Genomic DNA, 17,608 nt, shown 5'->3' on the forward strand with positions numbered 1-17,608 from the left:
CAGCTCTGCTACCCTCTGTGTGGCTTGACTTCTGACTCCTTTTATAGTTTGTTTTGATGAATAGTAATTCATGATTTTAATGCAGTAAAAGTTTAATCAAACTTTTATGGTTAATGGCCTTTTGTGTTCATTAAAATTTGTCCCTACCTTGAGATCATGAAGATATTCTGCTATGTTACCTTTCTGACTTTTGTTTTTTCCCTGTTAGTCTGTCCTATCATAGTCCATTAGGGCTGCTGTAACAAAATACCATAAACCAGGTAGCTTATAAACAGCAGAAATTTATTTCCCAAAGTTCTGGATGCTGGGAAGTCCAAGATCAAGGTGCTGGCAGATTTGTTGTCTGGTGAGAATCCCCGTTGTCATATATGGCACCTTGTCCCTGTGTCCTCACATGGTAGAAGGGGGTGAATGAGCTCCTTTGGGCCTATTTTATAAGGGCACTAAACCCATTTATGAGGGCTGACTTCATGTTATGCTAACAAGGTGACTCAAGTACTCATATCTCACTTTGTTGCACAGACTGGATTACAGTGGTGCAGTTGTAACTCACTGTAAACCTCAAAATCCTGGGCTCAAGCGATCCTCCCACCTCAGCCTCCCAAGTAGCTAGAACTACAGGTGTACCACCATTCCTGGCTAATTTTTAAAATTTGTGTAGAGACATAGTGTTACTTTGATGCCCAAGCTGGTCTCGAATTCCTGGCCTCAAGTCATCCTCCCTCTTAGGCCTCCTCAAGTGTTGGGATTACCGGCGTGAGCCACTGTGCCTGGCTAGTATTGTCTTGATTATTGTAATTTTGTAGTAAGTTTTGAAATTGGGAAATGTAAGTCCTCCTGCTTTGTTCTAGTTCCAGATTGTTTTGGCTTTTCTGAGTCATTTGCATTTCCAAATAAATTTTAGGACCTGCTTGTTGGTTTTTGGAAAAGACCCACTGGGATTGAGGTGGAGATTGCATTGAATATAATGATCAATTTGGGGAGAGTTGCCATTTTGATAATATTGATTCTTCCAATCCATGTACATGAGGTGGTCTCATCATTTATTTTCATATTTCCTTTAATCATTTAAACACACTATACACCGATACACACACACACACACACACACACACTTTCTTAATTTGGTAACCAGCCTTCTCATGCTTTCCTATTTCTTCCTTCTCTTCATCCTGATGCCTTCCATTTTAAAATTATGTCTCACATAATCCTCTTACTTGGATTTATTCTCCTCCCCTCCCCCAATCAGAGTCTCACTTTGTTGCCCAGGCTGGAGTGCGGTGGCACAATCTCGGCTCACTGCAACCTCTGCCTCCCGGGTTCCAGCTGTTCTCCCACCTCAGCCTCCCGATTAGCTGGGATGACGGCTTGCACCACCATGCCTGGCTCATTTTTGTAATTTTAGTGGAGATGGGGGTTTTGCCATGTTGGCTAGGCTGATCTCGAACTCCTGACCTCAGGTGATCTGCCTGCCTTGGCCTCCCAAAGTGCTGGACTTATGGGCATGAGCCACTGCTGTGCCCAGCTATTATTCATTTTGTCAAACTATATTCTTGAATAATTTTTTTGAAAATGGTCTGTCAATTATAAAATTTCATTTTGTCATCTCCTTTGTTTTCTTGTCTGCCATATTCTAGAATCAAAATTATTTTCCCTCAAAACTCTGAAGATATAGCTGTGTTGCCTTTTGTATTCAGTATGTTGGCTGAGAGGTTTGTTGCCAGTATGATTTTATGTTTTTGTATATATGGCATTTTTGGGAAACAGAACTTTTGAATTTTTGAAAATTTAGCCCTAGCTGTATAAAGTCTCAGTTTCATTTAGAGGTTTTCTTGATCTTAGATTTTTAACTTTACTCATTTCTAGAAATTTTTGTTTACTATTCCTTTGTTGTTCTAGTCTGTATACTCTCTAGAACTGCTTTTAGGTAGATGTTGGTGCTTTTCTGACATTGCTCGGTGTTTCATCTCTTACTCCTTCGGTGTGTTCGGAGACCATTCATTTTTTCAATTTTCTAACTGTAATCTGTTCGTCTATCATCAGTCATATAGTGAATTCTTAGACTTCAGGGCTTTTTTTTGTCCTCATATCAGCCTAATATTTAATTGATGTGATATCTGTTGCCCTTTTGAGGGTATTGATTTTACATATTTTTTGTTTTCTTTTGAGATGGAGTTTTGTTCTTGTTGCCCAGGTCGGAGTGCAATGGTGTAATCTTGGCTCACTGCAGCCTCCGCCTCCCGGGTTCAAGCAATTCTCCAGCCTCAGCCTCCCAAGTTGCCGGGATTATAGGCGCCTGCCACCACACCCGGCTAATTTTTTTAGCTTTTAGTAGAGACGGGGTTTCACCATGTTGGCCAGGCTGATCTCGAACTCCTGACCTCAGGTGATCCATTTGCCCCGGCCTCTCAAAGTGCTGGGATTCCAGATGCGAGCTACTGCACCTGGTCGATTTTACATTTTTAAAGCTGTCTTCAGTTTGTCTTATTAAACATTTCCTTGAGTATTATTTTTGTTTCTCAAATTGCTGTTTCTCTATTTCATGATGTTGATTTTTCTCAAATATTGATTCTTAGTTTTATCTTTTCCCTGTTTGTCTGTGGACGACTTGTGTTTGCATTGCTTGTTTCTGGGAGAGGTGTGACATACTGTTTGGTAGAATGTACAGATAGGTTTTCTTCAGACATTGTGGTTTCTCTGTCTTTTTGGGGGCCAGTAGCAACCTGGACTGGTATCTTCTTTCCCTGGTCCCAGTGCTACTGCTGTAGTCTCAGTGCACTGAATGTCTCTTGTTTATCGTGAACAAGGTGATGGGGAAGGGGAGAGAAGAGTTACGGGTCTTCCAAATATGGCTACCAGTGACTCATTCTTTCCATTGATATGGGGCTTATTCCCTCTTCTTATATCCATTGAATCTAGTATCTCTAGATTTTTTTAAATTGCTCCCATCTCCTCAGCTCTTTTCTGTGTGAGTTATGTGCAGTAGTTTGTTCAGAAAGCTGTTTTCTTTAAACTGTAGTGAATTCTTCTGTCATTCTTGCAGCCTTTAATGTTCCTTGTTCCTGTTTGTTTCTTTTTAAAAATGTTTCTATTTAAATAGTTTCTCTTGTATTGTGTTCTCCATGAGGGGAAATACTCATTTATGCTTGCGTAAGGTACCCATATAAAAATTTTGTCTGATACTGTTTTTCCATTACATATGCCCAAGTCTAAAATAAAAGATCTCATAAATTTTAGTTTTGGTTGTAAAATAGCTTGCCTTTTTCAATAGTAATAATAGTTTTTTAAATTTTTGTTTTGATTATGGTTTTTGGTTTGGGTTTTTTAAAATTTTTCCTTTTCCTTTTGTTTTCCAGCTTTTTTATGCCTTTCAAGATGATAGGTATCTGTACATGGTAATGGAGTACATGCCTGGTGGAGACCTTGTAAACCTTATGAGTAATTATGATGTGCCTGAAAAATGGGCCAAATTTTACACTGCTGAAGTTGTTCTTGCTCTGGATGCAATACACTCTATGGGTTTAATACACAGAGATGTGAAGCCTGACAACATGCTCTTGGATAAACATGGACATCTAAAATTAGCAGATTTTGGCACGTGTATGAAGATGGATGAAGTAAGTAAGCAAATTTTTAAAAATGATAGTGTTTTGAGGGACAGAAATAAATGAAATGCTTTAAATCAGGTCTTCATAGTTCTGAACAAAGGTAAATTTAGTTTTCATAACTGTATAGCAACCCAAACAAGATATAACCAACTTAAAACATTTCCTTAACCAACTTAAAACATTTCCTTTAGTAATCATTTATGTAGCTGTAGAGTACTTATCAAGAGAAATAAAAACTTAGCTAACTTAGTTGTCTTCCTCATAGACTGTTGACAAGCATTTGCTACCAATCAAAACTGGTTCATGTGTATAATCTAGGTGAAGGAGGACACAAAATCTAAATTAAGGTAAATGGGTATTTTCACCACCATTGTTATTTCTGCATTTTTTTCTTTAAAAGAGGAGGTAAAAGTAAGTAAAGAAATTTATGTTAGCACTTCCTGCTCACTCCCTCTGCATCAACCATGCAGAATAAATATGGGAACATCATCTGTTGTGATACTTTGCCTGTTGATCAATTCGTATTATGATCAATAGGTTCAGTGGCATTAACCTTGTAGCTAATTATGATATTGATTTATTTTGATTGTAAAATGTATATATCTTGCCCTTTTCTCTGTAAGTGTGCAGTAAGAAATTCTTTTTTTTTTGTTTGTTTTTTGTTTTTTGAGACGGAGTCTCGCTCTGTCGCCCAGGCTGGAGTGCAGTGGCGCAATCTCGGCTCACTGCAAGCTCCGCCTCCTGGGTTTACGCCATTCTCCTGCCTCAGCCTCCTGAGTAGCTGGGACTACAGGCGCCCGCCACCGCGCCCGGCTACTTTTTTGTATTTTTAGTAGAGACGGGGTTTCACCGTGGTCTCGATCTCCTGACCTTGTGATCCGCCCGCCTCGGCCTCCCCAAGTGCTGGGATTACAGGCGTGAGCCACCGCGCCCGGCCAGTGTGCAGTAAGAAATTCTTGATGGAGAGGGATCAGATTCTGTTTCCTTTGTATTACCCTGTTGGACCTAGGAGTCGACTTATAAATGTTAATATATGTTGACAACAAACTATTTCATCTTTTGTATGTTTTTTATAACTTTCCAGTATGCTTATAAAGCTATCTTATTTCTTGGTTGTTACCTAGTCAAATGTTTATTTTGAGTTAAGGTAATTTTCTCTCTACCTCTTAACTTATTCATGCCACCTGTATGACATTCACTTTTATTGATCATTCTAACTTCATCAGCATTCCAACTTCTAAGCTCATCTCAGATTTTACCTTGGCTTTAAGGTTCCTTCTGATAATCCTGACCTGACTGATCATTCTTTAATGTCATAATGTCCATGATTTACTCACATAGACAGAATTTGTGCTATACTTTATGGGCCATTTTTGTCTATCTTAATCTACCCAGCTAGAACTTAACATCCCTATATGTTTTTGGTCTTCTTGATAGAGTCTGTTATTATGTTCTGCAACCCTTAATCAATGTTTAATAGGTGGAGTTTTTTTTTTTGTGCCCAAAGCTCCCTCTTGTGGTATTTGGTATAATATAGTGTGAAATGATTAACAGTGCAAATTATCTTTAATGAAAATGAAGTATGAAATAATTTCATAATAGAATGCTAAACTTATATCTGCTATACATAATATAACATGTTTTTGTGCTGTACTTCCATGAATGTATTTCGATTTTCATTAAACCAAAAACTTTTGGGGCTGGGGTACAGAGAAATAAATCATATCACATGTTTTTAGGGAGGATAAGGGTGGTTAAGGAGAGAAAGGTGTAGAGAAGGGGAATATGGGGAACAGGATAGAATATGGTACCTACAGAATAATTGTATAAGCATGTAAGCAATTACTTAAATTGTCTCTTTATAAGGCAAAATAAAACATGGCCTAATTTTGTTTACTATTTTTACTTTTATTTATTGTTATTACTTTTAATAAATTTAAAAAATATAGACTACTTCAAGAATTTGCATGTTATGCTTATGCAGGGGCCATCCTATCTGTATCGTTCTAACTTTAGTATATGTGCTGCCGAAGTGAGCACTGTTTACTGTTTTTAAACTTAGGTACAGAGAGTTGAGTTTATACTCCTTTGTTCATAGTTTATTGTCATGAGTAGTCAACACAAAGGCCTCATCTTGCTTTTATTTTATATTTTCCTCCATTCAGTTTCTGTCTCATTCTATCTTTCCTCTCCCTGATAGATAGCTAGTATATGTTTACCATAGGTTTTTGCAGATTATTAGTGTAGTGTCCATGTATGTTCTTAGCTGGTGTAAACGGTATCTTGATGTAGATGTCTTTTTGTTTACTGTTATTACTCAGCATTGTTCTTATATCTCTCCCTGATAAATGTCGGTTAGTTCATTGCTTCTTTCTCCTGCTTAGTATTCCGTAGTATCTGTCAATCAATTTACCTTATTATTCCTTGGATGTTTGATTTCTAGGTCACCTCCAAATCCCTGCTAACAACAATACTGTCTTGAACATCTTTATATATGTCCCATGTATATGCTGACAAGGGATTCTCTAAGTATAAACATAGAAGTGAAACTGCTATATCAGAGGGTACATAAAAAAAGAATTGCCCAGTCTCCAGAATGGCTGTGAATGTTTGTAACTTCTTACTAGTAGTCCATGAGAGATCTTGTCTCCCCATATCCTTGCTAACGCTTATTATTCAGTTCTCTAAGGGCTACCAGTTCCATTGATACATAGTAGTATCTTTAAACAATTACGTTCATCTTACTGAACTAAGCCAAGAAAAAAATGAGATTTGTAAAAATTACATTAATCTTTTTTGTTGTTGTTGTAGACAGGGTTTCCTCTATTGCCCAGACTGGAGTGTAGTGGTGTAATTATAGCTCACTGTAGCCTGAAACCCCTGGGCTCAAGTGATCCTCCTGCCTCAGCCTCCCAAAGTGCTGGGATTAAAGATGTGAGGCACTGTGCCTGACCTGTTATGTTAATCTTGTAACTAATGACCTCTCTTCATATATTTGTCAGTCATTTCTGATTTGTGAATTACCTGTTTATGTCTTTTAACTCTTTTAAATTGGTTTCTTGTTCATGTACAGGGATTCCTTATATAATCTAGATAGTGATTCCATAGATATTGCTGATATCATCTTCCATTGTATTACCCATCTATGCCTTCCTTTGTTTGAATAGAACTCCTTCATTCTGATGTAGTCAAAGATGTTTTTTAACAAATACTGAACTTTAAAAGTGTTGTTTTACCCCAGACCTCCATTCCTCAAGCAATACTAAGGATAATTATACAATGTTTAAGAACAGAAGAGTTTTTTATTAAAAACTATAGTACATTGAATTTATAATTTTCTATTAGTCTTTAACATGAATAGAGTTATTGCAAGTTTAAGGTTCAGCACTTCATGTGCCTTTGTTTGATTATTGTTACTGTACCAAAGCCATTAGAAATGTCCATACTTTTGGCCAGCTGCGGTGGCTCACGCCTGTAATCCTAGCACTATGGGGGAGGCCAAGGTAGGCAGATTGCTTGAGGCCAGGAGTTTGAGACCAGCCTGGCAAACAAGGTGAACCCCCATTTCTACTAAAAATAGAAAAATTAGCCAGGCGTGATGGTGCATGCCTGTAATCCCAGCTCCTTGGGTGGCTCAGGCATGAGAATTGCTCGAACCCAGGGGGCGGAGGTTGCAGTGAGCCGAGATCGCGCCAGGCCAGTGCCCTCCAGGCTGGGCAACAGAGCAAGACCCTGTCTCAAAAAAAAAAAAAAAAAAAAAAAAAAGGAAATGTCCATAGTTTTATTCTCATCCACTTACAGAAAGGAGTGTGACTTAGTTTTATATAGCTTACACACCAAAAATAATTTTTACATTTTTAAAAGTTTGTTTAAAAAAAGAAGAAAAGGCCGGGCGTGGTGGCTCACGCCTGTAATCCCAGCACTTTGGGAGGCCGAGGTGGGCGGATCACAAGGTCAGGAGATCAAGACCATGGTGAAACCCCGTCTCTACTAAAAATAGAAAAAATTAGCCGGGCGCAGGGGCGGGCGCCTGTAGTCCCAGCTACTCGGGAGGCTGAGGCAGGAGAATGGCGTGAACCCAGGAGGCGGAGCTTGCAGTGAGCTGAGATTGCGCCACTGCACTCCAGCCTGGGCGACAGAGCGAGACTCCGTCTCAAAAAAAAAAAAAAAAAGAAGAAAAATATGTGACAGAGACCCTGTGTGGTCCACAAAGCCAAAATATTTACAGTCTGGCCCTTTACAGGAAAAATTAGCCAACCCTTTATCTATAATATAGACATATATGCTCAAATTATTTTTCAGCCATCCTGACTTCCTATAAAATGTTATGCCATGGATAAAAGCAAAAATAAAATACAACTATAAACTTACAAGGACTAAAATAATTTGTCACTATCAGAATTAAGAGTAATAGTATCTCATTAAATTATATCATTGATAAATTGTATATTACACAGCTTTCTGGATGCAGTTGCCATCATCCTTATTCTCTCAGAAAAAAAAACTTACCTAAATGTGAATGAGAGTCACATTGTAAGATATGTATATGTAGATGTGTCTCAGTAATAGTTGAGAGCTACTGCTATGTTGGATGTACTCTTTGCCTGTCATGCATTTTATAGCAACATTTACCACCTTTTAAGACTACATTATATGTTAGTATTTTAAATTACCTGAAGAGGCTGGGCACAATGGCTCGTGCCTGTAATCCCAGCACTTTGGGAGGCTGAGGTGGGTGGATCACCTGAGGTCAGGAGTTCGAGACCAGCCTCACTAACATGGCGAAACTCTTGTCTCTACTAAAAACACAAAAGTTAGCTGGGCGTGATGGCGCGGGCCTATAGTCCCAGCTACTCAGGAGACTGAGGCAGGAGTATCGCTTGAACCCAGGAGGCGGAGGTTGCAGTCAGCCGAGATCGTGCCACTGCGCTCCAGCCTGGGCGACAAAGCGAGACTCCATCTCAAATAAATAAATAAATAAATATTACTTGAAGTTAGGATATGATTTTTATCCATTAATATTCTAGCATATACCATTTGACTAAATAGAGGCTATATTTTTTTTAAAAAAATAACTGGTAGCTTTTTTTTTAAGTAATTTTTTTTTAAAAAAAGGTATGCATTTTCAAAAGGTTTCTCAGATTATTTTAAATGTATCAGATTAAATATGTATTTGCTAAATGTCTTTGATGTATTATGGACAAAAAATCATAAATTCAGAGAATTTACTGAAAACACTGAATTTACTGAAAAGAGAAGAATTTCCCACAACAGAAGCTTTCAATGATTCTGTTAATTAAAAATTCCATTTACAGTTTTTTTTTCCACCTTTATAGGAAGCATTTCAGTTGTTTTTAGACCAACTCCAAGATTTCTGATTGACCAGTTTTGTGTTTTCAGTAAGTTATCCCCCCATGATAACATATCAAATATGTTTAGAAAATATGCATTTAATCTGATACATTTAAAATAAAATAATTTGAGAAGCCTTTTGAAAATGCATACTTGATTATCCGGCTCTCCAGCTTAATACCCTTCAGTAGATTTCTGTCATCTACTGAATTAAGTTCAAACTCCTTAGCTTGTCACATGAAATTTCTTCTGATATGATCTCCTACCTGCTTTTGTACCCTATTCTCTATCATTTGACAGTACTTTATGGCTTAGAAGTCTTGAGTTACATGTAGTTCTTTCTGTACTATGATATATCATGATTCTTGGCCTACATATATGCTGTCTAAAAATCTGCCTGGAAATTTGTTATTCATATTTTGAAACTCAGTCCAAAGTTTGCCATCTTGTGAAAGCTCCTTAGGTTGGCCTCTTTGTCCTTTCCACATGTCCCCCTTTTGGAGCATTTTCTTATTTTTTGACTCTATACAATGTTTAAGACTTGTCTTATATTTTCTCTGTCTCACATCTGGAATCACCTTCTTCTCCAAGAAGCTCTGATTCTTTTTATTAAAAAATGGTATTTATGGCCGGGCGCGGTGGCTCAAGCCTGTAATCCCAGCACTTTGGGAGGCCGAGACGGGCGGATCGCGAGATCAGGAGATCAAGACCATCCTGGCTAACACGGTGAAACCCCGTCTCTACTAAAAAATACAAAAAACTGGCCGGGCGAGGTGGCGGGCGCCTGTAGTCCCAGCTATTCGGGAGGCTGAGGCAGGAGAATGGCGTAAACCTGGGAGGCGGAGCTTGCAGTGAGCTGAGATCCGGCCACTGCACTCTAGCCTGGGCGACAGAGCTAGACTCCGTCTCAAAAAAAAAAAAAAAAGAATGATATTTATAAATCAACAATTGGGTGCTAGATGTGCTCATTGCTTCTAGACTTTTAGGCCCTGCCAGGTGACAGAGTTAGGGGGTATATATTGTATATATTAAATGTACTAAACCATAAATCACATGTACACACGTTTATATATTTAATTTTGTGTATGTCTGTATATATAGCATATTGAAAGTTAGGAGCTCATACTGCTAACTCTGATTCAAGTCCAGCACCACTAGGTTTATTCTAGTCTCTCTCCTTTCTTTTTTGTAATTTCTCTCGTGAACAGTAAAACTCTTGGCTCTCATTATCTGCAATGTATTTACTTACCAGTTCAACCCTAGTATACACATAAAATTATTTCAGAATTGCCAGTCCTTACCCCTGTGACAAAAAGATTTGCTAACCAAAATATATTATTTTTGTATACTTTTGTTTTTAATTAGTCTTACAGTATCCTGTTAAGATGTTATTTTCCAGAGTTAGTTTAGTTTGTTTGTTTCTGCCTTCTCTAATGTGGTTAGGTTATTTATTTATAAAACAGGTTCATTTCTTATTTTTTTGTATTCCATTTAGAGTTCCCCCCACATCCTGATTGGTTTTAATGTTTATTTTATTTTATTTTTTGGACACGAAGTTTCCTCTGGTTTTAGAAGATAGAGCTATACAAAATGTATGCTCAGAGAAGAGTCATTTGCTCCATATTCCCATACCCTGTTCCCATTACTCCCTTCTTTCCATCCTTTGACCACCCACCCACTGTTGGTAAACCAATCTCTTTAGTTTTTTACTTATCCTTCTCACAGTTCATTTAAACAGGGTTAGAGACTTGTTATAAATGTAGATTTCATAGTCATATAATTTGAGAGCTTCCACATAACACACTTTTAAAATACTTTTAAATATCATTTTCAAATGTTTGTTTTAAAAACTTCAGTATGCTAGCCAAAAATCATAGTTAGAACATTAATTTTCCAAAAGCAGAGTGTTATTCACATAGTTTAGTATGTGAATATAGTTTACTATTAGTAATTACTATTACTATATAGAATATAATAGTTTATAACCAAAAAAAATCTTTAGTCCTACCCAAGTATTTATTCTGCAAGTGGTTATTTACACTGATAGGCAGCTTATCCTTCCAATATTCATTGTGTGGAACTTTATGTTTAGTTGTTTTGAATTTCACTGCATTTCTTAAACATGTTTATACTAGGTTGTTCCTGTTTCTTTATGCTCTTTTTTTCTATCTATCCTGTCATACCACCCTGTCTCTTTTAAACCCTAACTTATCCATCCTTTACAGCCTAACTTTATGCCAATTCTTTCTTATCTTGCCCTTTCTTCTCCTTCCTCTGAACCTTTGAATGCTAAGTAATTTTTCCTTTGGTTGCATGTGTGTGTTTGTGTTTGTGTGTGTGTGTGTCTCCAGTGAGTTGGTTTTAGTAGCTAAGTCTCATATGTTTTTAAAACCTGATTTCTGTGGATGTATGTGAAATCAGGAAATTTTGTTTAACCTGATAAGCCTCTGTTAATTTTTTCCCCCAACAGAAGTCTAGACTATAGGACAGTCCATGATAAAAATTAATTGTATACCCTGCCTTTTGAAGTCAGGCACTGTCTTGTTCATCATTTGTCCTTTGTAGTAATCTACACACAGTGTTACTCCCATGGTTTGCTCAATTACTTCCATAAAATTTATTTTTAAATTTCTATTCAAACTAAAATAGCTTTTATTCTCTATTTGCTATATATGTGGGAAAATAAAGCCATTGAGTTAGTTCTGTCAATTTGAGAATGAATGAAAAGATTTTTTTCTATAACATGTTTTATATAAAGTTACATGAATTAGGTTTACAAAATGTGTTCAACCTCCTTTTCTCAAGGTAGCCATAATACTCAGTATTAGGTAGTTTGTATAGCTTCCTTATGAGGAATGTGGGCAACACACTCTTTACTGGGCAGGTCAAGGAAATAAAGGGCACTTAATCTCTCAAATCATTGCAAATTGGACAGAGCTAGAGGTAAAGAAACACCATTTAGCACTATACTTCTCTAGTCATTTAATTTTGCAGCATGTAGACACACCCACCCCTATAATGGTTATTGTACTTGTCAAAAAGACATCAGGGAGGGATTATTTTATTACCTATTGAAACTAAACACAGATAAGTGGTTTTTAAAAATCATCTTGCCAAATATATTGATGCCACAGCTACATATTTCTAAATATATAGCCTGGAAGTATAGCTTTCACACTTCTAAGATCTTCTAATTTAAACATTTGATCTATTTCTTTGTTTTTTTTCTTGGTAATGTAAGAGCCAATTCTTTATTCAGCCTCCAAACTGGGGCCCTTTGTTATCTTAATTGTTTCAGTTTATTCTGGAAATATGAAAGCTTCCTTACTCTAATGATTCTTTTTTCTAGGTCAGCGTCCTTAAGACCACATTTTGTACTAACTTTACAACTACTTTATAGTGTAAAAAATAAGAAAAAGAAAAGTTGTTGATTTGCCTGGAATCTCCATTTTACCACCTTTTTCTTCTTTTGTTGAGGAAGCCTCCTGTATTTTAGAGTTCACAGTTTATTCCTATCTCCCATAATTGAGGCATTTTAATGCATTTTCCAATGTATTTATTCTCTGTATCCCAAAGTCATGTCAGCAGAGAAGTTCTGTTGGTAGCAATATGTAATCACTGTATATCTAGTAATAAACGGATTCATTGCATTTATAAGTGTGTGTTTTTACACTGATCTGTTTTTTCTTTATCTCTCCTGTTTATGCAGACAGGCATGGTACATTGTGATACAGCAGTTGGAACACCTGATTATATATCACCTGAGGTTCTGAAATCACAAGGGGGTGATGGTTACTATGGGCGAGAATGTGATTGGTGGTCTGTAGGTGTTTTCCTTTTTGAGATGCTAGTGGGTAAGTAAATATTTTAACTTTTTTCAAAACACTTCTTATAATACTTTATTTCAGTCAAGAATTTGAGAATATAAGGAAATTAATTGCCTTTGTCGTAGGGAAGAATTGGATTTCTGGAAACTTTGAATTAGTAGTATCTGATAGGGCAGACTGTTAATTGGAAAATTAATAACAAGCCTGATGCTGGCATGGTGATTAAATGGAATAAGTAGAATGTAAAAAGAATTAAAAATATATCACCAGGAAATATTTCTCCAGTAGACATTTTTGAATTATTAAAATATTAGAGCAAGAAGCAAGTTTACAGCTTCAGTGGGCCTTCATTCTAAGATTTTCCTTCTTTTTTTTTTTTCTTTTTTTTCTGAGGCAGGGTCTCGCTCTGTTGCCCAGGCTGGAATGCAGTGGCATGAACACAGCTCACTACAACCTTGACCTCCTAGGTTCAAGTGATCATCCCATTTTGCCTCCCGAGTAGCTAGGATTACAGGCACATGCCACTAAACCCACTGATTTTTTTCATTTTTTGTAGAGAGTGGTCTTATCATGTTGCCCAGGCTAGTTTCAAACTCCTGACCTCAAGTGTTCCTCCCACCTCAACCTCCCAAAGTGCTGAGATTTTAGGCATGAACCTCCACGCCTAGCCCTCTAAGATTTTCTTGATCAATCATATTTGTTATAGTGTTTCAGTATAAGACTTAATATTTGTCCCAATAATAGTAAAGTAAAAATCTCTTTAGTTTATGTGATTACATAATTGATTTCGTAAACAACTGTATTCCTTCCATTTACTACTTGCGTATATATTTTGTTTGTAATTCTCGTGAAATAAATTATAAATATAATGTTTACCATTTGATTATCAAGATAAATATATTTTATAATAACATTGCAGTTTTAGAAAACTCAGAGACAAATTTAGTTATTTCTTCTTTTTTATGACCAAATCAAAATTTGAAAGGCTGAAGTATTTCAAAACTTTCTTTACATCATAGATTTCATTCCTAAGGTTTCCCATTTCTAAGTACTCGGGTCATAAAAATATTAATACCTTTGGGCTAAGGAAGCCAGTGACGTGGCATGGGGATGAGGGTTGAAAATGTAGTTAAATCCACTTTCCAAGGCAAGTATGTCAAGGCTAGTAACATAACATGGAATTAATTAGAGTTAAAATATACTTTTTAGAACTAGAGAATATGTTTTCTAAAAGGTGAGCCTAAAAGAAATGGTAGTGTAAAGCCTGTATGATAAAAGACTATGGTTATTGCTAAAAAATCAGAAATTTTTGATAAATTTCAAGTTTAAATAATTACTGTTGAACTTTTTTGTGGCATAAATTGCTTTCTCTTGATGACTGTCTTGTGTATGTAGCATTGATCTTGTTATGCTTCGTTTCATGTCATAGTATGACCTACTCTATTTTGGGCCTTTCAAAGTGAGTCTCTTTGTACACATTATATGGTCCCATGTAGCTGTCTATTCTCCCACCTCTGGCCTAGGTTGTGTCTTGTAATCTTTTGAAAATAGAATATATTCTCTTTTTGGCCTAGACACGCTTTCCTAGGGATTTACAAAATAAGGTACTTTAGAGTAAGTAATTTGGCTTATTCGATGAAGAGGCCATTTAAATTCTCACGACTGCGAGGCTGAGTGGTGCTAGCTTAGCTCTTCAGGAGCCTGAGTGAGGCAGGAGGATTACTTGACCCCAGGAGTTCAAGGCCAGCCTGGGCAACATATGAGATACTGTGTCTAAAAAAGTAATAATAAAAGAGTAGAATTAAAATAAATACAAAATTTTTAACATAAAATTAAAAAATAAAGTAAAAGTTAAAAAATAAATTAAAAAAATAAAAAATAAAATATTGAATTCAAAGCTGCCCTCTACCTTTCTTTGAACACAAACAAAAAATAACTACCTGAAGACATTTTTTGAAGTTTTGGATTGGCTGATTTAGGAAAGTCAGGTTTTCATTAAAGTTCCTTGTAGTGTAGGTGTACTCGCAGAGCCTGTAACACTTGTGGCTTTAGCTCAGTACTGGCCAGAATGGTGCCTTCAACATTTTCTATCTTTATACTTGCTTCAGTGCATCTATCACAGTCATTAGTAAGAACACTGCATGGGGAGACCATTTCTGCCCTCTTTCAACTCTAGCTACATGTCATTTTAAGCTAGTCACAGTCTGTCTCTTTGGGCCTGACTTCTTCTTATGTAAAATAATAGAGCTGGTTTAACTCTTGGAGCAGCCCTGTCTGGCCTATCATGATGTAAATGATTTAAATATGTGCTGTCCAGTGTGGTAACCATTGGTTACATCATGACTTAAAATGTGGCTAGTATAACTAGGGAATTGTGTTTTTCATTTTATGTAATTCATTTTAACTTTAAATTGCCACCTGTAGCTAGTGGCAACTGTGGTGTATAGCGTAGCTCTACAGAGTGATTTCAAAATGCTGATCCAGCCCAAGCATTAAAGGACTCTGACTGATCTGACCCCATACAGGAAATCTTTCTCTTGCACTATTCAGTAAAACATTTCCTTTCTTACGTTAAAAAAAAATCTCAGCACATTCTGGAGTTATCATTGATTTTATTTTGCTTTTAAGGGATGAGGGGTCATTGGTGGTGTTACAATTTAAATACATTCTTTGTTTTAGAATATAACAATATGTCTGTTGTTTTGACTGGGACTCTGTGCCCATAGAATATTTGTTCTTCACTGCATGTGACAAATTTCAACTTAACATACTTAAATATTAGGTGAAAAGTGTTTCCTTTGCATTCTCTGTTACACTCAGTATCTTCTTTCTTGAAATTTAGGGGATACTCCATTTTATGCGGATTCACTTGTAGGAACATATAGCAAAATTATGGATCATAAGAATTCACTGTGTTTCCCTGAAGATGCAGAAATTTCCAAACATGCAAAGAATCTCATCTGTGCTTTCTTAACAGATAGGTAATGTACATTGAATTTGTTTGTAGAGAAGCCCTTTTATGTTAAATTTGTAGAAATAAAAGCATACCTAGCTTATTAACATATGAAATCAGTCTGCCTCTCATTACCCAAGTAGCATCTAATTCTGGGTTAGCCTTTTCCTTCTGCTAAGCTTGGTGTTGGGCTACCTCCTTGTTATGTGTGTACAGCCCAGTTGTAATCAAACTCTAACCTTAACCCTCATGTCTAAAAAGGAAAAAATAGAACTTGGTAAAACAATGGATTTGAAAGAAATAAAACTTTTGTATTGTTCACATTTTATCCTCCAAGCTGGTTAATCCGTATTACTCTTATATAACTTTTGAGAGTATTTTGTGTAGATAAATACTCAGCAGGTTATAATCTTAAAAACTATTTGTGTTAGACTTGGGAGTGCTTCCTTCCCAACCCTTTTTAATTTACATTTGAATATGAGCAAGACTATCCTGGAAATTCTATACTTTTAAAAACAAAATAGATGAACAAAGGTGAGAAAACCTGCCCCAAAAAGAGAAGCTAGAAAACTCTTTGATTTGTCTTCCTTGTTCACTCCATTCCATTTTTTTCTAATGTCCCATTTTATATTTGTGATGGGAGTCATCCCATCAAAGGACCAACATATAGAAGAGGGTGCTCACACCCTTGTTCAAACTTACACATCAGCTTTGTGATCTTGGGGAAATTATTTTTACTTTTTTGGGAAATAATTTTATCCATAAAACAGTGGGCTCAAATTACATAACTAAGGGCATTTCTAGCTCTAATATGCTAAGATTCCTCGGCACATCTTGTTGTTTATTAATTTGTTACAAGCATTACTGCAGTGACTATCCTCACACATTCATCTCTGTATACTTTTTATAGGATAAAATTTTAAAGGTGGAATTCTGGGATACACATTTTAAAATTAAGTGATGTTACAAAATTGATCCCCAGATGAGTTACATCAATATGTATTTCCATTAACAAAATTGTTTTCCTCTCGTCAAACTGAACATTATAAAATGTTTTTTCTTTTTTTCATCAAAGAGGATAATTATTTTTATTTGTCAATCATTTGTAGAATAAAACTTTAATACCTGTTAATTACATGGTTGATGAGCGGTCGGTGCTCATAAACTCAAAGTAAAATGGAAATGACAATTTATATATTAAGACCTGGAGATGAGGAGATGTTATCTTTGAAAAGAAGGAGAGATGCCTCTTTCTAGAGGACAGGGTGGAAGAAGAACACAGCCTGTATGTTTGATGTGGGCACTGAGCAGGATTGGTAGGGATGGTCATAATTTGTGCTGGATGATAAATTGTACAACAGGGTGCACCTGTTTTATGTTTATAAAAGGAGTGTTATGAAATATTTAAATTAGTAGTTATGGGGCAGGGGTATGCAATCTAAGGAATGATTATAGGTGGAAAACTGATATTTTGAAAATAAGTTAATGCCATAAATATGGCTAGGAGCACTTCCCCTTAAGGTCTACAGTTTTCCTATTTATGATAAACATAGCTCCAGGGCCTTGTATAACACAGATGCTATTTCCATACACTCTTCATTGAAGACTCAGAAGTTCAAAGAATGAAATTCTTTGTAACACTTTTCATATGTGCAGAATGATAACTTTAATATACATGTAGAGATGTAATTTACCAGAATAAATGTGGATAGCTTCAAACATATGAATTCTTTTTAGGAAAGGGAGAGATTTTGAAAATAATATTTCTATTAGAGAAGTTTTGAATAACTCTTCTCTGCCAGAAGTTAGACCTATGTCTCTTTATATCCTGAAGTTATTGTCATTCAGTCGTGGCACATGTAGGTGAA

At 36.2% G+C, this 17,608-nt stretch overlaps 1 protein-coding gene and 1 pseudogene across 2 annotated transcripts in view; one reads left to right on the plus strand and one right to left on the minus strand.

The window, feature by feature from the left end:
* ROCK2 (Rho associated coiled-coil containing protein kinase 2) overlaps positions 1 to 17,608 on the plus strand; it is a 160,492-nt gene that overhangs the window by 99,693 nt on the left and 43,191 nt on the right. For both annotated transcript variants that reach the window (XM_015111705.3, NM_001260913.1), the window contains 3 exon segments: positions 3,357 to 3,617; positions 12,670 to 12,814; positions 15,630 to 15,768. In XM_015111705.3, coding sequence (XP_014967191.1) covers positions 3,357 to 3,617; positions 12,670 to 12,814; positions 15,630 to 15,768 — 545 coding nt within the window.
* On the minus strand, positions 5,548 to 5,648 carry LOC114671987 (U6 spliceosomal RNA; annotated as a pseudogene).

The sequence above is a fragment of the Macaca mulatta genome, chromosome 13 (assembly GCF_049350105.2).
Source record: "Macaca mulatta isolate MMU2019108-1 chromosome 13, T2T-MMU8v2.0, whole genome shotgun sequence".
NCBI classification, from domain to species: Eukaryota; Metazoa; Chordata; class Mammalia; order Primates; family Cercopithecidae; genus Macaca; species Macaca mulatta.